The 23,494-nt window shown below is 39.9% G+C and overlaps 3 protein-coding genes across 3 annotated transcripts; 2 read left to right on the forward strand and 1 right to left on the reverse strand.

The window, feature by feature from the left end:
* Positions 1 to 581: 581 nt before the first annotated feature.
* gpn1 (GPN-loop GTPase 1) lies at positions 582 to 7,003 on the reverse strand. The gene is made up of 13 exons (XM_033991660.2): positions 6,801 to 7,003; positions 6,423 to 6,516; positions 6,101 to 6,207; positions 5,843 to 5,880; positions 5,061 to 5,139; positions 4,640 to 4,734; positions 4,038 to 4,083; positions 3,737 to 3,883; positions 3,575 to 3,657; positions 2,546 to 2,585; positions 2,316 to 2,406; positions 2,079 to 2,186; positions 582 to 1,506 (listed from the first exon to the last, which is right to left on the reverse strand). The coding sequence occupies exons 1-13, from the start codon at positions 6,966 to 6,968 to the stop codon at positions 1,403 to 1,405; spliced, it is 1,200 nt and encodes a 399-aa protein (XP_033847551.1). The 5' UTR covers positions 6,969 to 7,003; the 3' UTR covers positions 582 to 1,402.
* A 265-nt stretch (positions 7,004 to 7,268) lies between these two features.
* On the forward strand, positions 7,269 to 11,225 carry mtfmt (mitochondrial methionyl-tRNA formyltransferase). Its single transcript, XM_033987855.2, has 9 exons — positions 7,269 to 7,636; positions 8,179 to 8,376; positions 8,867 to 8,989; positions 9,060 to 9,162; positions 9,347 to 9,422; positions 9,514 to 9,605; positions 9,679 to 9,757; positions 9,919 to 9,992; positions 10,380 to 11,225. Exons 1-9 carry the CDS (start codon positions 7,443 to 7,445, stop codon positions 10,575 to 10,577), a joined length of 1,137 nt encoding a protein of 378 aa, XP_033843746.1. The 5' UTR covers positions 7,269 to 7,442; the 3' UTR covers positions 10,578 to 11,225.
* Positions 11,226 to 11,825: 600 nt separating this feature from the next.
* On the forward strand, positions 11,826 to 23,376 carry vps35 (VPS35 retromer complex component). The gene is made up of 17 exons (XM_033985445.2): positions 11,826 to 11,955; positions 13,024 to 13,119; positions 13,389 to 13,485; positions 13,599 to 13,722; positions 13,834 to 14,016; positions 14,088 to 14,307; positions 14,397 to 14,480; positions 14,966 to 15,075; positions 15,159 to 15,255; positions 16,284 to 16,432; positions 16,630 to 16,837; positions 17,156 to 17,311; positions 18,005 to 18,127; positions 18,210 to 18,389; positions 19,231 to 19,470; positions 20,275 to 20,418; positions 21,241 to 23,376. Exons 1-17 carry the CDS (start codon positions 11,953 to 11,955, stop codon positions 21,418 to 21,420), a joined length of 2,394 nt encoding a protein of 797 aa, XP_033841336.1. The 5' UTR covers positions 11,826 to 11,952; the 3' UTR covers positions 21,421 to 23,376.
* The last annotated feature ends 118 nt before the right edge of the window (positions 23,377 to 23,494 follow it).

A 23,494-nucleotide genomic window follows, 5' to 3' on the forward strand; every position in this document is an offset into this window, starting at 1 on the left:
GTTACATTTAAATTAATTTTTTTAGGGATGAAAAATTGTGCTAGATCCCACACTCACTAATAATCAGAGCTGACTTTTACAGCTTCAGTCTGCTTGTTCTCTGAATGGAAGCGTGGAGTGTTGTGAGATGCCCACTGCCCACTCTCCCGCTCTCATCCGGCTTGTGTGAGTCACGCTGTACCGCTCCAAACTGTTTAAATGAACCGCCCACATCCCTCTCTGCGGCCTACAGACTGTCAGGAAGCAGGGTTGGAATTTGCAAAAACAAAATAACAGCAGTATTGGCATGCCAAAGAAAAGCCAGCATTTAGTGTCACGATTTCTCACTCAGAATAATGGAGGCAGTCTAACAAAAGGTGCAGTGTGTAACTTTTCTGGAGGATATATCAACTGCTGGTCTCCATGGAGTTATTGCAGCAGATGCCACCAAGTCACTACCATGCCAAGTTACAGGTCAAATCTGTGGAGAGGCAAGTCTGCTCACAGTGAGATGTACGCTTTTTCCAAGGGATTTCTTATCACCACCAGAAAAGTTAATTAGTGCTTAGTCCTTTAAACTATGAAAATAACTGCACTTTAGTGGGATTTGGTATTATTAGATGCTTTATTAATAGTAGCAGTAGAGTAACTCCCATAGAAACTAATTAATTTCTGCTTAAAGGTGCAGAGGGTCTACCCCCCGGTTGTCTCCATGGCAATAATACTGCATTGCATAGAATATACCTCAGTATGGCGTTACATTTGTTTCAACTCCAAAAGGCCAAGTTACAGACAAGACTATGTTTTTCAAGGTATTTTAGAAATAAAAACACCTTTAATAAATGCAAGATATATACAATACTGTGGGACATTCCAGCAAAGTAATAACATCTCCGTGGCGATAAGCAAGTGGCTTTACATGAATGTGGAAAACTGTGAAGCACAGTACAGTAAATATGAGCATGGGAAGTTGGGAGACTGGATGTTGGAGCAAGGATAACCATTCACAAAAAAGCACCTTTAGATTACTCCTATAGAGCACAAATGGGGACTTTAATAATAAATAATTACACAATGTAAAACACAAGTAATATTTATTAGAGTATAGATATGCAGTCCTCCTTGATAACGAGTCCCACAAAGACCTCATGCATCCCAACCAATAGTGCATTACTCATATTGTGCTGTAAGTGGAGTTGCGAAACTTGGTATAAGGGCAGGGGGTCAGTCATGGACCAATCAAAACAAAAACACAAATAAGACTTTTACAAATGCAAAAATAGAATCTTTTGTGGCTAATATAAAAGCTGTCTGAGCTTGAGGAGTAGCAATCACCAGTTCAGCAGGATTACAAACTTCCATGTATTCCTCCGCGTGTGTGGCCAGACTGAGAGGACAGATGGACACAGCGGCAGACGTCTCACTAACTGTCCGGTGGAGCACACTTTTTGTTTCGCCCTTGCACCACCTCCATCCTATTCTTCAAGAAGTTTCCAAAGGATTCGGTCTCCTTGCTTTCTTCAGTGGCTGTGAAACAAGATGTTAGCAAGTAAAAAAAAATCACACAACTAGGATAAACAGATAACGGAATAATTAGGTCAGATTTTTGGTGTGTATTTACAGCACAAGCGAAATCTGATCATTGAAAAACACCAGGTGACGTGTCAGTTAATCAATGGATTTTACAGTAACTGTTTGAAAGACAAAGACAAAATCTTTTCTCTTCCATTTTTGTTTTTGCCTTTTTGGTTTGCAGATTTTTTGTATAATTTGATAATCTGACAGCTCCATAAATTGATTAATATATCATATATCTGATTTAAAGTTCAGATATGAGTTAAAATAGATTCAGGTTATGGTTTACGTTAAGTAGGTGCGTAGTGACTTTGGTTAATGTCATGATCAGTCTAGGAAATGAGAGTAAGTCAATGTAATGTCCCAAATAGCATGAAAAGTCCTGCTGTGCAATCATATTTTTTTTCCAATTCAATAGTTTAAAATTCTCAATGATTAGCTTGGGTCTTTTTAATGGAGTTCAACAGCCAATCCTCTGTCAGTAAAACCCAACAGGTGAGTAGGGCATATGGTGAGGGTCTCACCAGTGTGGTCCAGGTCATCTGTGTCACTGTCCAGTGGCTCCTCTTCATCCTCCTCACAGTGCCCTCGGGTCAGGATCAGGTCACTGGGACCAGCCATGTCTGCGTCTTCTGCAGTACAGTCACAGTCAGGGAGAACAGTGAAGAAAACACTGAAAATGTCATCTGTCTACAGTTTTACACCACATTGACATCCCAGCCCAGAATGTGTTTAGCTGTGCTTGTGTAGAAGACTGTTACCTGTGGGGGCTGCTGGAGTGACTTTGACCTCTCCCAGATCCTTCCGGAGGCGCTCCAGCTGCTCCTGCTGCTTCTTGCTCTGAGCCTGGGCCTGGACAAAAGACAGAGGACAGTCAGTGTTGCACAGTGAGAGACAACAGACAAAGTACAGTGAGGACATGGAACATAAAGGACAGCGAGGACAAAACACAGCAAACAACAATAACTATTGACAAACTCCAGATGCTCACCAGCTCTGTGCGCAGCCGCTCGTACTCAGGGCGGTACTCTCTGAGGAAGACAATACACAGTAGTTTAATTTCCCTTCCCATAGAAAAAGCTAATAAAATCAAAGGCATTAAACATTGTTTGTGTTGTACATGTTTTTGTTTCATTTAGGCCAAGATAATCAGCCTTGTATGTCTAAATGGATCTAACCATATTACTACATTCTGTATTTTAACAGTACTCTACTCTACTTACATCATAATATCATAATTTATCATCATAATTTATACAATTCATTTCTCTACTCATTTAGGCATTTTTCATCTTTCAAATAAAAATAATTTTAGCCGATTAACTAATACAATCTAATTGAAATGTTTTTTTTAATTTTTTATTAATATCTAGGTTACATTGCAGTGGCCAGATTTATTTCACAATACAGGCAAAAGAAGTGATGCTTGTGGAGTCTGTGTTCTGTAACGTTTAGTTAAATTATATGACAGATTATGCAGTGTAGTGTGTGCATGTGGACCATGTGTCACCAGTGCATGCTGTCGAAATCATCCCCACAGCTTCTTCTCCGTCTGTAAACGCGGAAATTATCTGATGCTGTGTGTGCCAAGCAGTCAAAGCAGGGTCAACAGGCTGCGTGCACAGGGCGCATATTATGAGCTAAGTTTTATGCTTATATTTGACCTCCTGACATTTGCGCGACACCTCACCACCGTTAAGAGCACTGATAGGGCTGGAGCTTATTGATCAAGTGTACCGCTTTGACATGGAAGTGGTTGCTAAAACTATTGATCAAAACTATCATGATCTGTTGATTTGATGTATCTGACCCAAAACTGCACTCGCAAGACAACTGCACAGTCCAATCTGTTGTCTCATATAAATCCTTAAACTCTGAATAATAAAATAAATAGTTGACAAAGATGCAGACCGATTAATTGACTAAACGACTAAATGTTTACAGCTCTAATTCTTATGTGTCCATCTTGAGTCAATTCCAGTTCCTTAATAACAAGTTTTATGTGAAAGAGTGATCTAACCTCTCATACTCTTTGGCCGCCTCCTCCACTTGGACAAAGAGCTGCTCCAGACCACTGCCTGTGACTGCGGACACCCCCACTACCTGTAAACACACGGGATCAGGAGAAACCACAAAGAGAGGGGGCTGAGGGACCTGCAGTGGGGCATACTGAAGAGCCTACCCTGAGGTTGGTGTAGAACTCATCCAAGACCAGACTCATGGAGCGGGTCAGGTTGCTCACATAGGAGGTCTCCTGGTTCAGAGCATCCTGGAAAACCTCAAAGTCCTGCATCCACTCCACTGCAAAGCTGTGGTCGATAATATCTGTCTGCAAAGTGGAATGCAACAAAGCAGTTCAGACCTGGGTCTGGTTAGGATTATTAACTACTATATGCCTATTGTATAATTATATTACAAATACCAACTTTTTCATTTTAAATTGATAACTGAAGAAAGACAACGTGCAAAACTTAGGAACTCACCTTATTCAGAACCACAATGAAGGGTAGTCTCGTCTTGTAGAGGATACTGTGAGAAAGACAAGAGAGGTGTTATATTGTACTGCACCTTCTACGAAATACTGACAGTGCTTAAATCATCCCTGGAACGATGTAGAAAACCTTTCAAATGGGGCCCTCTGCTGGACATACTGGAATTATCAGTATCTGTGGCTCTCAACATTTTCACAGAAGCAAAATACTAATTGTTATTTTTTAAGTTCATAAAGCACTTCCATGTGAAGAAGTGACCTGGTGCTGATGCATACTTTTACATTTGGAGAAACCTCAAACTACTTCCCAAGTGAAAATTGACTGCTCTCAAAAATCATTTTAGTCTTCACAACATTATTTTTCCACACATTGTTGGGCATGGAAACAACAGCTATAAGGGTCAGGGGGCATCTAGCAAAACTAATCTTGTGAAACTGTTCCCTTGAGAGGCTTGAAAGAATAATAAGAATTATATATTTAAAGTATTTAAGCAGATCCATGAGATACATACGCCTGATAGAAACTTGCTCCATCATGTTTGAATATACTATTGCTTAATTAAGGGGAGGAAGTCTGCATAGGACAGTCCATACCTGCAGGCATACAGCATGTTAGACATAAATGTGACGGGGCTGACACAGCGAGACGTGTCCATGACATAGACCACCACACAAGGGAAGGAGGAAGCCTGGAGACATATAAAACACATAAGGTACATCCGATCATCATTAAAGGCTTAATAATAAAGGAAAATTCAAAATATCTAACTGGAGTCACTTGTGCCAGGGTGGCACAGTACAAAGTAAGCATATTTTACAACTATGACACAGACTCTCTAATACTACTAAGAAATGATTTAGTAAATACAAAAAATAGTCACTAAATATTTGCCTTTGCAGTAAAACTTGGGCCATTTTAATTTTGATAAATTGTTATCATTTTCATGTACAAAAGGGACCAACACTTTTTTTTCTCTTTGCCACATGACCTGATTAATCTTAAAAATGCACTTACCAGAGCCTCTGTGATGATAGTGCCAGACGCTGACCATGTGAACACTTCTATCTGACCTGGTGTGTCGATCAACACAAATCTGTAGAGGGCAAAGGTCACCACATTTTAATAATAGATCAGAGCAGCAACATCACATTTCTCTGTTGAAATTCACTGTAACATAGAATTTAAACCCTTAACAAAGAGACAGTGGACCACAACGAGTTTTGAAGTTGACGTTCACATACAAGCCCCAACCCCAGGCCTGGTTCAAGGGAGGAGTGATCTCACAATTCTCTTTATAAAATTTAGGTTAAAACTTAAGGTTATACTGAACTGCTCTTTGTCTAACTGATCAACACGAACGTGGGTGGCTATCACCTCCACAGAGTGGCTCTTCGCTTGCTTAGAGATAGGGAGCTTTGTGTAGAGCTGCTGCCAGGAGCCAGCTGAGATGGCTCATGCAAATGTTCCGGGTGATTCCTGGACATCTCCCTAGGGAGATGCTCTGGGCACTGGGAGGAGGCCCTGGGGAAGACCCAGGACATAGAGGGAGTATTTCTCTTGGCTGGCCTAGAAACGCTTTAGGATATCCCACAGAAATGTGGGCATTTCTAGTTAGAGTTTCCTGGGCTCCGGATAAAGTGAAAATGATGGATGGATGAAAAGGTAAATCTGAAAGGCATCAATGTATTCTTAAATACTACTGTTACTACTATGCTGCTATTATTGGCAGATGCATCATGGATGCCTGCAGGGGTTTTCACCCAAGAAGGCCCCTCTCAAAGTGCCTGTGTGCTCACCTGTGGTTATGTTTTTTCTTCTCGATGAACTGCATGACCTGAACAAGAAAACAACAGTCAAAATCACATTCAGAATGACCATAAAATGTTTTAAGTACATTGCCTTATATGGCTGTATAACCAGGGACTCCACAATTGAGCTATTTGCCTATTTCCCCTGTTTGTCTTTATACAAAACACCTGCCTTGCCTTCAGTATCTGTGTACACTGGTGCACTCTAGACAAGAGTTGAGGTGAATTTCATATGGGATATTTCACCTGATCAAACCTTGTGGCGAACAGGTTGAGAGATGTGACAATGCCCCCATTTGGTCCAAGGCCGTACTGCTTCATCACCTCTTTGTAGTTGACTGTGTCTCTGATGTCTATACACACAAAACACTGCATTAATATTCATGCTTTTTTGTCTATATAATATGTTACTGGTTTCATTTTTTTTTAACTAAGCTAAATTAATACATTTTAAATAAGTCAAAGAATAAGTGTTGGTCAAGTGCCTATTTGCATTTGTTAGCATGTTCATAGGCAAATCATTTAATAGTAATAGATGTACAATGTGTTGGGTTGAGTTTCTCCTCACCGATGTTAGCCGGGAATGGCACTTCATGTACAGCAGGGTCCAGATTGATGACATATGGTGGAGCTTTCTGAGAGTGGAGATGAGCTGTCAGCCTCTGAAGAACAACAACAAGCAAAGACACCGATTACTGTATGATCATAAAAGTATTATACATACTACGCCTATATACAGATATTTTCACGACAATACAGGATAACCAGTCCTGTGGGACCAATAATGGACAACCTAGAACACCCTTATTTCATAATTTAGCCTGGGTCACAGGATTAGGTCCCATCTAGTTTTATTTCATTTAATTCTGAATATTTAAGAAAGTGATTTATGCATGTCTGACATTGCTCTCTTCCACTTCACGAGCCCCTGGCAGATCTCCATTACCTGAACGAACGTGGTTTTCCCGGACCCTGCCATGCCCAGGACGATCAGACACACCGGGTTGTCCTGTCCCCCTGTCCCCGGTGTTGCGCTGCCTTCCTCCGCGGCCGAAGCTTGAGCATTTTCCCCTGAAACACTCTCTGAGCCTGAACAGTCCGCCACTTGAGCCATGTTGTTGTCAGGACGTCAAGAAGCGGGACTGTCGTAAAAACACCGCTGTCGCAAAACGTGTCTTAAAGGGACAGTACCTCCGGTTTAGTCTGGAATCGTGAAATGTGAATAAAAGTTACTTTACAATGCAGAATCGAGTCCTACTAGCGTGAACCTGTTCTTTTTACGGCATTTAACTGTATGCATATGGATAGAAGCGCAGACGCACGACTATTATGAGGACAAATTCAATGAATAATGAAACATTGCTCCTGCCCAGTAGATGGCGACATAATATATCTACGTTACAGTCGATCGTTTGGAAGAAAAGAAGAAGAGCCGCAGTCCAACATGGCGCTGCGCATCACTGACATGGGTGTATTTTGACTTTTACAGACGTGAGATCATATAGGTTTCTGGAGTGGCTCTGACATTCTTCAGGAGACACCGCGGCCATGCGCTGACACGATCAGACCACGCACTTGAGCAGGAGCCATGTGGGTGACCTGGGGCAGAGCTGTCAAACTCCTCCGGAGCCAGCTCCAGCAGTGGCGTCCCCTGTGCCTCGGGAGAGAGTATCTGTGCCTGGGAAAAGTTGACACACCGTCGGCCAAACCCCCCTGGAACGTGCTGTTTTTCGGCACTGACCACTTCGCAGTGGAGTCACTCAAAGTGCTCTCGACCAGTAGGTACTGCTCTGACTCTTCTCCTACACTGATGACACTACAGATTGTACACACATGTAGTCTCTTCAGAGTGCTGCTCCTGTTCCAGTGGGCAACATGAACTTTCATAATTTTTTGAGCAGTGTCACATTTTCAGTGTGATGTGGGGTGACCACCATGAGAGGAGTATGTATTAGGTACACTTCACATTTGTCACCATTGCTTTTAAGAGGTAAATAAAGTAATCTTCTGAAACTTGACTCTTCACTGTGACTGGTTAAATCCAACAGCCAATCAGAGGCTTACAGATGCTGAGGAATAAGAGGAGAAATTGGGAAAAAGAGTCTGTGTTTGCGACTAAAATAGAAAAATAATGAATCAAGATGTGATGCTGTGTCCAAAATGACACATCATCATAGAGATCAAATTATAATTTAAACTTTGTAACCGTATCCCAATGCAGAGTGTATGTCTTCAGTCTCCATTGTTTATTTGTCCACTGCCGTCACTTCCTCTGAATTTAAACTGATTGTAATGTTGAACAGATTATGTTGTCTGTGTTTCAGAAAATCCGATGACCCTGTCGTACAGACTCTTGAAGTGGTGGCTCTATCGGGAGATGTCCCGGTGAAAAGGTTCGCCCATCAGAATTCTCTCCCAGTGCACAGCTGGCCCCCAGACATCAGCCACAGGCAGTTTGATGTGGGTGTCGTGGTGTCCTTTGGCTGTTTGCTTCCACAAAAACTCATCAGCAAGTTTCCATTGTGAGTAATTGTGCGTTTTAAATTTATATAGTACTCACCTGTCATCAACTAGTTTCAATAAAATAAACTACTTACACATTGACCCTAAATGGAGAAATACTCTAAACATCCAAAAGATCAAAGTATTTCTTAATTGCTATTAGAAATCACAATTAAATCTAAATTGCATTTATTATTGTCTCATTTGGCAATTTTCAAACGCTATTATTGCTATTTCCTTTATGTCCTTTACTTTAGAACAAATTCGGCCTACATAGAGTCTTATTCTGCATAAACCTGCTAACCCTTCAACTTTAGACTACTACATATTGTGAAATGCATGTAATTCTTGTATCAGTTTTAGCACTTCTGTCTTCGTCTGTGTTTTGAACATTTGTACTGCTTATTGAATCTTAATTTATAAGCATAAACTTGCAAATGTGATCCCAATCTCAATAATCCATGGTTCGATGTTCAATCTTATATTTTGTCATTTTGTGAATGGTTGCAGTGGGATTCTGAATGTGCACCCAAGCCTGCTCCCACGTTGGCGAGGCCCAGCACCCATCTTCCACACTATCATGCAGGGAGATGAGGTCACGGGGGTCACAGTGATGCAGATCCGTCCTCACAGGTCCGTAAAAGATGTGGATTTCTATAGAATATTCCTTAAACACTCTCACTGATACGTAACTGTGCTCCAGGTTTGACGTAGGCCCCATCCTCAGCCAGGAAGTTTATCACATCCAAAAGAAACTCACGTCAGATGAGCTCGGGGAAGTTCTAGCTGTTAAAGGAGCAGAGATGGTAAGTCAATATTCAACCTTATTTTTGGTTCATGGATGATTTGCCAATTGGTTTACTATTGTTATGGGCATAAGTAAGAAAAATTCAATAGTTGTTGTGCCTTACAATAGAAAGGCATAGTAAAATTTGGGAACATATTGGGTACATTTTAAACTCTCCATTCATAGGATGTTTTTGTGACTAGCTTATAGACACACTGAAGAACTTGTGTGAAAAACTACAAAATAAGAAGGAGCAGAATACGATGGGCACAACATTTGGTAAGTTGACCTCGATATCAATACAAACATACATTGTCCTCTTTTTTGCAACATACAGAGCTTTAATATTTCAATACCTTCTCTTTGTCAGCCCCAAAAATCAACAAATCTTTGAGCTGGCTGGTGTGGGAGGAGCAGACCACTGAGAGCATCGACTGCCTGTCTCGTGCTATTGGGTCGCGGGTAAGAGGGTTTGTCCAAAATTTGCCAAATTTAAATAGATAACAGTATTGTGATACAATGTTGTCTTCCTCAGATCCCTTTGCGAACACTATGGATGGGAAGGACAGTCAAACTATTAGATTATGTGGGAAGGTGTCACAATGTGGTGCCAGGTAAGTTGCATCTAGAAGATATTAAAACATGCTAAATCTGAAGGTGTGCACTATTAAAATAAAGTTTTCACAGTTTTGAAAATGTTGGAGTCATTATTTGATACTAAGTTAATGTGTGTCTATTGATGTTCAATGGATTGTCTCTTTGCTTATATTTGCAGATGGAAGTGGAAAACTACTTCCTGGATCTGTGTTCTATCTGAAAGAGTCTAATATTCTCAGTGTTCGCTGTAAGGTCAGTCAAACCCATTTTATGTCCCATATCACTTTCTTTGTTTGTAAGTATATGTACAGTTTTTAATGTTCTTTTTACAATATGTAAATTGTTGAAACCGTTCTATTCAGACCACCCAGTCTTTGTAAGCTTTTAAAAGATCTGTGCACCTTTACTGGATTTATTTGAATCAAATCAATTGTCTGAACCACAAGCCATGGTGCTTACTTATCCCTTGCCCAGTATAAATAAAGAATGCAAAAGAAAAATTGTATCAGTAGAACATAATTTCAGTATGCTATACATACAGCTAGCTTGATTGCAAAGCTTGTACCCTCTCTGTGTTGTTAAACCATCTTTTGTGTGCAGTTTCACCTCAAACCTATTTCTGTATTCTGTTTTGTCCAGGATGGCTGGGTTGGATTCCGATCTGTGCTGCTGAAAAAGCGCTTGACCGCTGCAGACTTTTATAACGGTTACCTGCACCAGAGCGTCAAGTCCCCCTATGGTCAGCCTGCCCATGGCCTGTTTGTCAGTGGAAGGACACTACAGCCAAACGATGATAATAGTGAACACAAAATAAATGTCACTACAAGACCTACGTAACTCCTTTGATGTTTTGGAATATTTATTTCACCAACATGGATTCATCCTGCTCTACAAGGCATTTCATCAACAACTGTTTATTTTACTTGACATTAAAGAGCTGGTGAAATGTGCCCAACTGAATCTAAAACAGGAAGACCACTGATAAATCTTCATCAACAACCAAATACGCTGCTTATTCTCTGAAGCCGCACCCTGATTTTGATTTCTCCAAATGTGATTGAGAATATTAGGTGAACATTAGGGCTGCAAGATTCAGGTCGAAATCACATAATTTGAATGGATTCAATTAGCAAATCACAATGGCTTCAGTTTTTGAACTACCATAATAAATATTGTTTACTCTGCATAAAAACTGCTAACCCTATAGTTTATATCTGTACAAACATGTTCTGAAATGTCATTCTTGTATTAGTTTGTCAGATAATATTTCAGTCTTTTTGTCATTTCTTCTGGACACAGTTAAAATGTGAACTTTGAAGCGATTGTTAGATATTTTCCCCTAATCTTTCAGCCCTAGTGAACATCTTTCCAACACTGCGCTGTTGCCTATCATATGCTACCAGCTGAATGTTTTGCACTAAATAGGCAATTTAAACATTCTTGTGTTGGATTTTTATATTAAACTTATTTATGTTGTTATGTTTCATGAACTGTCATAACCTGCGGCCATTAGTGTCTGAACTAGAGTGTTACTCGAAGTGGAAGGTTGAAGAATTTTAAGGTAGAAATTGATTTTCTTTCTATAACCGTGCCTTCCTAATGCATCCTCCATGTGAGATTTTGACATCTGTAAATCTGACAACTTGCAAGTGCGGTAATTAATGCTGTTTGTTAATCCAACCTCTTGACATATCAGATTTCTCAAACTGTGATATGTAGTCTCTTCCTCAAAATAACCTTGATTTTAGTCCTGATTTGGTCCAGTTTAAAGTGGTATAGTACTGATTTAGAGTGAGCCGTGGTGTGAGAAGCTTCAGAACCACAGAACACTGTAGAATGAGGTGATAGGGCAGGTGCAAGCAACTATATTCCTGTAAACTGTGGTGTATTGATTACATAAGAAATATCCCCAGAAAATGGCACAAATGCTGAACCTGATCACTTAAATACAGAATTTGTCTTTGACCATATTTAAAAGTACAAAACCTGAACGTTAATATGAGATGCCAAACCGAAACCCATCAATAATTAAGCAACATACTACTTTTTTGATCTCCTGTGCAGTTCCTCTTATGCACGCTGAGGGGCGCTAGTGGGTCAGATCTGGCAGAGGAAAAGGAAGCGACTGTTCCCTGAGATGCTGTAGTTGTGCCAAACCAGGTCACATGACAGAAAATTCTACTGCACTGCTGCTACATCTCCACTTGTGATTATGGTAAGATGCTTTAACAACACTACAAGAATGGATTACCATGGTTACCTATTTCTATTCTAACGCAACCGATCGTGCGGGCATCTTTATTTCCTTGTCCGCACCAACATCTGTTCTCACTCCACTTTGACAGCCGCTATGCTAAACACTGGCTACTTCCTTAAATGTCAAAAACTCTGCGCTACTTTGGTTTATTTGGTCACGTTGCTGCGACTAAAGCTGTCAGTCTTATATCAAGCGTTTACTGTTTTTTATATGTGATACGAATCGTGCAACGTTATGAAGGAATGAGTGCACGAAGAGTTGTTAGCTTGGATGTGTTAGCCATTAGCCAAACAGACCCAGCCTTCAACTTGTACTGTATTTTGTGTGATGTTAGCAGATTGTCATCCTGGTGTAATGTTTTCTGACATATTGGCCTATGCACAGTACGTACATGCTTCTCAATTATGATTATGAATGATTGTAGAGCGCAAACAGGGCGGAGTCTGTAGTACGGTCGATCATACATTTGTCAAGTGTCAAGAAAATATAGGTCTAGATCAGTCACGTGCAGAAGTTACGTACGTTTTGGGGTGTTTGCCACACTAAACTATTTGCTAAATATATGTTCAGCCTCTATCACTAATTAATAGATTGTTATTCCGTCTTATAATATGCATATATAATGATTAGTTAGTGAATTTGTTTCAAACTGCAGTAGTAATGGAGCATGGTGTGACCTCAGTTTTTGGAAAGCAGCATATAGGGGAGAGGTTATAGATCCAAAAAAATCCTAACAGATAGTTCACTTTAATCTTTATTTTCTCCTGAAGAAACGTGGTCTCTCCTGTAAGTATTCATCATTGACTTCCATTTGTGCAAAGAGTCATTGCTATAGATGTAACATTATCCATCTATGTGTTACATCTAGAATAATCTATACATTTCCATTATTGTGTACGGCATAATATATTTGTGTACATTTGGGAGTGAGTTCACTTCAGCCAGGTCTTTTCAAGATGCCTTCAGTAATTTAGTGTTTGTTGTTTTTTTTATGATGATGGTTGTGTCTGTGTTTGTCTGCTGCAGCCCACCACACAGTCCCCTCAGGATGAGCAGGAGAAGCTCCTGGATGAGGCCGTGCAAGCTGTCAAGGTCCAGTCCTTCCAGATGAAAAGATGCCTGGTAAATGATACATTACTAAAATCTCAAGGCCCTTTCCAAAGAGTAAATGTTTTCATTTCCAGTGAAGTGAAGCAAAATGCAGAGTTTGAAACCCAGTGCACTATGATTAAGTCTAGATGGGCTAGGAACTTAAGTCAGTGGTCTTCAAATAATACCACTATCAAGCTTGTTACTCTACCACTTCAATAAAAATACACTTGGATTAGTCACTAAATTAAAGCTGTAGCATGGTGCTGTTACTGTTTGGTGTAAATGGTTTGTCTTTACAGGACAAGAACAAACTGATGGATGCGCTGAAGCATGCCTCTAACATGCTGGGTGAACTGAGGACGTCGATGCTTTCTCCAAAGAGCTATTATGAGCTCTGTATCCTTAAGTTCTGCTGCTCTACAGGGTCATGAATGATGCACACAGATTCTGTATTTTCATCCAAAGGGTGAAGTGTTTTGGATTGACATTTCTTAACTGCGGCTTTCCAGACATGGCCATCTCAGATGAGCTCCACTACCTGGAGGTGTATCTCACTGATGAGTTTGCCAAAGGGCGTAAGGTGGCCGATCTGTATGAGCTGGTGCAGTACGCAGGCAACATCATTCCCAGGCTGTGAGTCAGTGCTGTCTCTGGTTATGTTTCTGTAGTCTACTATAAAATTCAAATAAAGTGACATGTATTGTGCACATATTCCCTTTGTTAACACACTATTGACCGTTGCAGATACCTTCTGATCACAGTGGGTGTGGTTTATGTGCGCTCCTTCCCTCAGTCTCGGAAGGACATCCTGAAGGACCTGGTGGAGATGTGTCGAGGGGTACAGCACCCTCTGAGAGGCCTGTTCCTCAGGAACTATCTCCTGCAGTGCACCCGGAACATTCTGCCTGATGATGGGGAGCAGTTAGAGTATGGATGACCGCACCACTTGTATATATATATAATATAATGAATTCTTACAAAGGTGCTTTATTTCCCAGGGGCTCAGAGGAGATGACTGGGGACATTACTGACTCTGTTGACTTTGTCCTCCTGAACTTTGCGGAGATGAATAAATTATGGGTCAGAATGCAGCATCAGGGACACAGCCGAGACCGAGAGAAGAGGGAGAAGGAACGGCAAGAACTCAGGATTCTGGTTGGAACCAACCTGGTGCGCCTGAGCCAGCTGGAGGGCGTCAATGTAGAGAAGTACAAACAGGTTTGTTGGATCATCACTATTCCATATTAGCAATTGCCTTTTCAAGTTAAAAAATCTGCCAAGATCTCTGACACAGGTTTGCTCCACAGATTGTTCTGTCTGGTGTTTTGGAGCAGGTGGTCAACTGCAGAGATTCCTTAGCGCAGGAGTATCTGATGGAGTGTATCATTCAGGTATGACAGGACTGGAAAACAGTCTGTGTGTTTGCATGAATATCTTCTGGTTCTGGTTCTTCCCAATATTGTCTCCAAGTATACTGCATATTTGTCATTCACAGGGGTTGATGTCAATGTTTATTTAACTGAGATAGACTATCACAGCAGACAAATTCTTGTCAGCACGACTCTTGTTCTGTACACCTTCTTAGTGTGTATATATAAACAACAGCTCTTAGGCAAAGTAAAGAAGAGAAGAGTGTCAACACTAATACATTGCTGTTCACTGTTAAGTTTGCAGTGTAAAACAAGTTGAGACAGATACAGTCCAATAAATATCAACAATTGTATCAGGTATACCCAGTGTCCTACAGTGTTTGTCTGCCTTATATTAGAACCTTGCAGTAGATAGGCCCTTGACCACTGGTGCTCCACGACCCATCACCTCTTTGTGTCTGTGTTTCCTTCTGTGATGTTCTGGTTAATGTTCGCATCTTCCTTAGGTCTTCCCTGATGAGTTCCATCTTCAGACACTTAACCCTTTTCTGCGATCATGTGCTGAGCTGCACCAACATGTCAATGTCAAGAATATTATCATCGCTCTTATCGATCGGTAGATAAGTTCACACATTCATTAAAGTGAATAGTATAGTGATTTCATGGTACATTTCCTAATAACCGTATAATCTGTTTTAGCCTAGCCCTGTTTGCTCATCGAGAAGATGGCCCGGGCATTCCAGCGGAGATCAAACTCTTCGACATATTCTCCCAACAAGTCGCCACAGTCATTCAGGTAAGACTCATAAACTAGGAATTTATTGCAGCTCATTTTCTATGTGCAATATGATTCATTTAGAAAGGGAACGGATAATAGTTTGATTTGGGGCACGGAAGTTTTCTGTTCATTCTGATCTGAGAAAGAAGGGCAAAGACTCAAGTCCCCCCCCACCCCCTCCTGTTGACTCACCCCACCTCTGCCGTTCTCTCATTGTTCCTCTCCCAATTGCTCCACGGGCAGAGAAAGAGAAGGCTTGTTGCATAGTGCGTGGCTTACTTAATGCGGAGAACGAAGTTGCCGGACCCCTTCCTGATGTGTGATAGCCTTCTGCCTGTGGAGCTAGTTCTGTTGTAGCTGTAATGGAACTATTTGCATGTAAGGAGAATTGGCCAATCAAATCAGCGCATATGTATGTCTGGTTTGGGACATAATGAAGGAGTGCACAGCCAGAACTCTGTCTGTGCACAAAAGCACTGCCCCTCACAACAGCAGGAACATTTTAATGAAATAATGGCCAATCGCTTTTATATGATTTGTGCCTTTTTGATGAGTGCGTGCAAATCAAAAGTCATTTTTAAACAGTATTCAGACAGAGACAAGTGGATTAAACACAGATGGGGGAGTGCACGTGCTGAAACTTTTGATTAAAGTGTTTCTTTAATTTTCTTGAAAACAAACCAAAAATAATCTTGCCAGTTACCCTGGTTCTGACCAGGTTTGTGACTGGGTAACTCGGTGCCAACTCTGGTTAGTCACTTTGATGGAACAGAGGATTTGACAAACCTGGAATGCCCAAATAGGCCAGGCTTTTGCTTTAGCTCACTTCATCGAATAACTCCATTGACAGTACACCATCATAATATGGTGAAAGTTGATGTTACATACTTTTTAACAAAAACATAGATCAGTTTTGAAATCACCATACTCCACACAAATGAGCTGGGTGCTGGTTTAGCTGTCTATTGATAAAGCTATTAAGCTTAATGTGACGTTTCGTATTCCTTTTCCTGTCAAATTTGCACTGACGATGTTGTGGTGTCCAGTCTCGACAGGACATGCCCTCAGAGGATGTGGTATCTCTCCAAGTGTCCCTCATAAACCTGGCCATGAAGTGTTACCCAGACCGTGTGGACTATGTTGACAAAGTGTTGGAAAGCACGGTGGAGATCTTCAACAAACTCAACTTGGAACAGTACGTGCAGTCAATTTGTTTCATTTGTGCTTGTTGTAGTTTTTTTACTGCAGGTAAAAGGTAACATAATGATCTAAATATGTGTTAGTAGTTACCGTAATACCCCTTGGAAGTAAAATATAGCCTCTTTAAAGAAATTTCAACAAATGCCCTTTCCTTGCTCTATGCTAACTGTCCTCTTCTTATGTGTCGCTCAGCATAGCGACCAGCAGCGCCGTGTCCAAGGAGCTGATGCGACTGCTCAAGATTCCGGTGGACTCCTATAACAACATCCTGACCGTACTGCAGCTCAAGCACTTCCCTCCTCTGTTCGAGTACTTTGACTATGAGTCACGCAAGAACATGAGCTGCTACGTACTGAGTAACACGCTGGACTACAACACCACCATCGTCGCCCAGGAGCAGGTGGGTAATAATGGCCACGGTCAGGGATAGAGAAGGGAAGACATTTTAGTGGTGATTTTTAAAAAGTAGGCAATGCAAGTTTTATTATGATTTATGATGGTATTATAATTTTAATGTCTTTTTTATTCTGTAAAGCACTTTGAATGACTTAGTGTACGAATTGTGCTATAAAAAATAGTCATCATAAAACATTAATAGAGTAGGGTGAAGAATAAACCACCTCATTAAAATCAATTATTGTATATTGAATTTAGAATGAACAGCAGAGTTGGGCTGTTATGTTCCTGTAATAATGTCCTGTCTGTCATTCACTTTCAGGTGGACGCCATCTTAAATCTGGTGTCGACGCTGATCCAAGACCAGCCTGACCAGCCGTCAGATGAGCCAGATCCAGAGGACTTTGCTGAGGAGCAGAGTCTGGTGGGACGCTTCATCCATCTGCTACACTCAGAGGACCCCGACCAGCAGTACCTCGTGAGTTACATCAGTTGCTCGATCATCGTCTTCTCCAGAGCTAAAAATGCTAAATTGGACTGCTCTGTCTGTAGGTGGTAATCCAGGAAGTGGCCTCTGCGTTATTAAAGTCCATTCACCTATACCATTTTAGCACTTAAATCTCCTTCTCTATGCTGTAACCAACCTCAGATATTGGTATCTCAATAATTGCAATATTGTACTGCAGTTATTTGCTACTACCAAGACAAAAGTGTCCAAAATTAGTTCACAAAGCCCTACTAATGCATAATTCAGGACCATAATTCTGCTCTAGTACAACCTATTTATAACTACACTATACTGGATACTCCCTTGAAAATGTCAAATTTTTTCTAATATATGAAGCTAAGCAGGGTTGGGCCTGGATAATACTGGGATGTGAGATCACTGGGATTAGCAGGTGCCACAGTGAGGAAGAAATAACTTACTGTTGTAGTGTCTTTAGGTAAAGCTCTTCATGTACCTTGGCTAGTATGAATATGATGTGTGCGTGAGTGGCTAGAAAGGTCAATGGCTGCCAATTTATGCCAATCATTTGTGGCTTTGGGTGTCATGAAAGGCACTAAAATCCAATGCATTATTATCAATACTGAATGGATATGAGATGTTGTTTCCTCCAAAAACAATGCAACATACATAAACTAACTTGTTCTGTTTGTGACTTTTGCTCAGATTCTGAACACAGCGCGGAAACACTTTGGTGCCGGTGGAAACCAAAGAATCCGCTTCACACTCCCTCCTCTGGTGTTTGCTGCGTACCAGCTGGCCTTCAGATACAAAGAGAACTCCTCATCGGTTTGACTCCTATACACTTTAACCTCTCTCCTCCTGTGCTGAGCTGTCGCAGATGTTCACTCATGTCTATTGTCTTTGGTAGGACGACAAGTGGGAGAAGAAATGCCAGAAGATCTTTTCCTTCGCTCACCAGACCATTAGCGCTCTCATCAAAGCGGAGTTTGCAGAGCTGCCTCTCCGACTCTTCCTGCAGGGGGCCTTAGCAGCAGGGGAGATTGGTTTTGAGAACCACGAGACTGTGGCGTATGAGTTTATGTCCCAGGTACTGAACATGCATGTTTTTGCCATATATGGGCTAGGTTTGTCCATATATGTAAATACAGAATATCTGATGCTTGACACACTTCCAAAGTCTCCTTCCAGTGTCTGTGTATAGGGTTGTCAACGTATATATTAATCAATACTAATACTAGAATAGGAAACTAGATACTCATTTGAACAAGTATTGATACCAACATGCATTTATTCAATTACAGGTGAATTATTGCTAAAAAATACATGAAAAATGGCAATTTTTTCTGTGAGCTAGGTTGCTTCTGTAGATTTGTCCTGAAACTTGGTTTGGTGTTGCTACCTGCTTGTCTCCATTGTAATGGTGTAATGGTGTAATGGTGTAATGCCATACTGTGTAATATTTCATACAAATGGTACAATTAACCAGAAAAGTTACTTAGAGCACCTTTAAATGAACCGATTGGAATTTTGACCTGCTTGTTTAGGGTTGTTAAAAATCGATACCCATCTCTCTCATTGATACTGAAACAAACAATATAAATAGGACAACATTTTGCAATTATAAGACCACATGGTAACATTAAAGAACCAGCTATTAGTTTGTGTTGAAACTGAAATTCAATCGTCCAAAAAAGTATTTCAGTACAATAGAAAAGGCCCGATTTGGTAATAGAAACAATAATAAAAAAGAGTTTGAAATTTTTATGAGTGAGTGACTGTGATTGGTGCAGATCCTTAATTTAAAGAGAAATAGTTAGAAACGTCCAATATAAGATTACTTACAATTTTACCATTTTATATAAATTGAAATTGAAATAGAAAACATTTGCCTGTCATCACTTGAACTGTGTCCATACTTTTTGTGTTAGGCCTTTTCCCTTTATGAAGATGAGATTAGTGACTCGAAAGCCCAGTTGGCAGCCATCACTCTGATCATTGGGACGTTTGAGCGCATGAGATGTTTCAGTGAGGAGAACCACGAACCCCTGAGGACACAGTGTGCTCTGGCAGCCTCCAAACTGCTCAAGAAGCCTGACCAGTGCCGAGCAGTCAGCATCTGCGCACATCTCTTCTGGTCTGGACGCAGCACCGACAAGAACGGAGAGGAGGTGGGACTTTATAATTCATCAACATGTTTTATCAATGTTTCACAAATTGTGGTTTCCTCTGTAGTTCAGTTATTTGCTGAATTTAAAGTCAGTTGAACCACTGGTCTAAATTACTATTTTAGCAAATTTTCTTTGGGTACATTTAAAAATACTCGATGCATTTCACAGATTAATATATTGTTTCAAATTACTTGGTTTAGTTCAATAGTACCTGAGGTGAATATTCATCATAATTTACCACCAGTTTGTGAAAAAAGGAGAAAATGAAATGTTGTAAAATACAGGAGATAGCTGTGAGTTCTAAAGCAGAATGCCTCTACCTGTATCATCTCCAAAATGAGACAATTTCCACTGAAGGAACACATTTCTCTGCCAGTTTAAACATTGATTCAACAAAATGATGAGCTGTTTATTTTTATCAGCCAAATCCTATTGTGTAATTTAGACAGATTTCGGCCTTTGTTAATGTTAATGTTAATGTATGCCATATCTGCGGCCCATGTCCAATCCGAAAGTAAAATTATAACCTTCCCAAAATTACAAAAGTAGGAAAGACCATTACACCAATGCTGTTAACTATGTTTTAGAAAAATTGGTACTCTAACCTGCCATATGCGTGTTAAGAAAATGCTATTTCATGTAGACATGCCCTTAAATACATGTTTTACAAAATATATCTCTATCTTTGGATTCATTTAGATCATCACAATAAAAAAAAAAAAAAAAATCATATATACACATTATGATAATCATTACATTCCCATTGTTCCAAATAGTTTTACACTTTTTGTTTTGCCTTCGTAGATCCGTGATGGCAAGAGAGTGATGGAGTGTCTGAAAAAAGCCCTGAAAATTGCCAACCAATGCATGGACCAGTCACTGCAAGTTCAACTTTTCATTGAAATCCTCAACAGATACGTGTGCTTCTATGAGCGGGAGAATGATGCGGTGAGACATTTACATGTATAACTTTGTGACTGTGCTTTCAGGCTGCATGATATGGTAAATAAGTATGGTGTATCTTAATTATCTTTAAATGTGCTGCAACAGATTTTTATTTTATTTTCAAAATGTGAAAAATAACTAGTTTGCAGAGGTCCAAAGTTATTGCTCACTTACCTTATACATTCCGAACATCTTAATTATTTGCCACAATGAGTTATTAAGCACATTTCACAACTCGGTGACCATAGACAACATCTAGTATGGTAATGTGGACTTCCTGATTGTCTAAAAATAAAGTATGTTTTATAATTAGATGCTCACAGAACACAGCAGACTTATTTCAGCTTAAACAATATATCTGTACTGAGGCATAACAGTTTTTGCTCAAATAGATGGGAAAAATCTGGTACAAGGCCTTTAATATACAATATCTACACTGATATGATTGCATCTTTAAGAGCAGTAACTGATGAATGCCATCTTCACATCAACTTGTCAACATAGCAACCAAGTGTCATATACAAAAGCATTACATTAACAACAGCACGTAAATGATTACAAGAACGGCAACAACAACTCTGAACTAAACACAAAATATCTGATCATTCCAATAGTTTTGAAAATTGAAAGAAAAAAAAATCTGAAATGGCTAAATGTACTAACTGTGAAATTTGTTAAAATGACAACTTCACAAAAACAAACATTTGGCCAAAATGAGAATAAACTGGGACTGCACAAAGAAAATGTATTATTAAAACCTGAAAACATTCCACTTGTTGCAAATGTTTCATTTTTTCGCTGCATGTTTTTCTCTTCTCTTTAAAGGTGACTGTCCAGGTCCTAAACCAACTGATCCAGAAGATCCGAGAGGACCTACCCAACCTAGAGGCCAGTGAGGAGACGGAGCAGATCAACAAGCACTTCCAGAACACACTGGAGCACCTGCGCCTGCAGAGGGAGTCCCCTGAGACGGAGGGCCCGGCGTACGAGGGCCTGCTCCTATAGGCTGCACACGTCACCCACACCATACATGTGACTCGGGCTTGGCATTAACTACAGACAGGGGTCAAATGTCGGTAGAATATTACACATTTAGTCACTGCACACTTGGACGGTTGAATTTTTAACTTTCAAGGTTGGATATTTTTCTGAGCTGAGACAAGTTAAGGATTCAATTGGGGGAAAAACAAGAACAAGCAATTTATGTTGGATTAGATTTATCTCAACTACTTTAGAATAGTGTTGTCAGGGGTATTGGAAATAAGATGTGTGTATATATATATATATATAATATAATAAAAGTAGTATCAAAACCAAGACCACATGGTAATATAAAAGAAAGGAGAACTATTATTTATCGTTGAAAATCACATTCTGTTATCTAAAGAGAACAAGCAGAGTCTGAACTCCCTGTCTGCTGCCCCACTAAGGAGAAAAGCAGTTGAAATGAGGTCAAAAGTAATATCTGCTAAGTCTAAATTTAGAATGCATCTTGGTGAAGGCAATTGAGCAACTGAAAATATTACCTTGTGGCAAAAAAAACAAACTTAAAGGGTAAAGAGGTTGTATAATCCAATTATTATTATTTTAAGCTTTGTACCATATTATAATGTTCACTCATCAAAAACATGCCTGAGGAGGTTTCAGCTGTCATCCAGGCATGTTTGAATATTTTAGTGATCTCTCCTAGGCACTAATCGAACCCTTCTTACTGTTGGCTGTAAGATTCTGTCCAATTCACAGCCCATAATCCTACGTCACCCATGCTCCCACATGACAACTCTCTATAAATATACAGAAGTATGATACAAAACTGTACACAATAACTTGAAAAACCTTATGCGATGTGCAAAGGGAGGGGAGAATAGAATGTCAAATAGAAAGTGAAATTTAGAAAATATGTTAATGTTGTTTTTGGTGAAATATAGTATTTTCAAAACATTAAAAGGTAACATGGTGATTTAAATATGTTGTGTGTTAGCACTTAATACCCCATAGAAGTAAAATACACCCTCTTTAACAAAGTTTCATTGTTTTATAGTAAGAAGTACATATATAATCCCTGCAAGCCTACGAAACAATGGCTAGTAACTGGTGGTATGTATTGATGGATCATGATTTTCAATTCAATTCTCTTCTCAAATAATTATCGCTTTCAATTTTAATTTAAAGAACAAACGAGACCTTTATAACACTATTTTCTGATCTAGGTTTCCTCATCAAAAGCATACCCATTATTGTTTTGTTTTGTTTGATTCACATGTTGAACTCACAAATCCTGCATATTTAGGCTGCGTTCTTCTCTCAAACAGAAAACGTGCTGTTCCACTTGTGATGTTATGTAAAACAGGAAGTGCTCCACTGTCTTTTTAAACCTGATACACCTTCTCTACATTTATTGGATTATTATTTCAGGCCTGGAATTGCCAATCTCTACTAAACAAAGCATAAAACGTAGCTGTCAACTTGAAAACTACCACTTAATGACATCACAAGGCGGAACAGAGCATTTTGAGCTCACTGACCATTTGAAACGAGTGGATCTATTAAAATTCTATCAATTGCACAGCTGTTAGTTTATGCCAAGCCCTGTATGTGACACCCAACACTAGAATATGATTCCATCCTCCAAGTCGCGTGACAGGTCGATCCCACTGTGCACCCTTGGTCCCGTCTGGTCATCTCGTCACTGTCCCCTCTCTCTCTCACACGTGTCCATTGCACATGTCTAACCTCTGCGCTTACATGTCATCTCCTCCTCTTTATGTATCCTCCTTGTTTATGTGTGTCCTGGACATCGAGAGTTAGTTAGAGCGCAGCTTGTTTTGTTTTCGCTGGAGAATTATTTACTATTCATTCAGTTTTATTATAAATTGCCTAAATGCTTGTAAAACAGATTACAAATAAATAGTGATTGAATAGTGAAATTATTGTCATGTAAGTGAAATAAAGTTATCCAATTACAGTTGTCTTGTATAATTGTGTTACTGTGCTGTGCTGGATCAGCTTGGATTTTTGGCCAAAAAAAGGAAGGAAGGGAGGGAAAAAGATTGTCCTTATAGTAGAAATTGGTTATGAT

The sequence above is a fragment of the Periophthalmus magnuspinnatus genome, chromosome 3, assembly GCF_009829125.3.
Source record: "Periophthalmus magnuspinnatus isolate fPerMag1 chromosome 3, fPerMag1.2.pri, whole genome shotgun sequence".
Classification (NCBI taxonomy): Eukaryota; Metazoa; Chordata; class Actinopteri; order Gobiiformes; family Gobiidae; genus Periophthalmus; species Periophthalmus magnuspinnatus.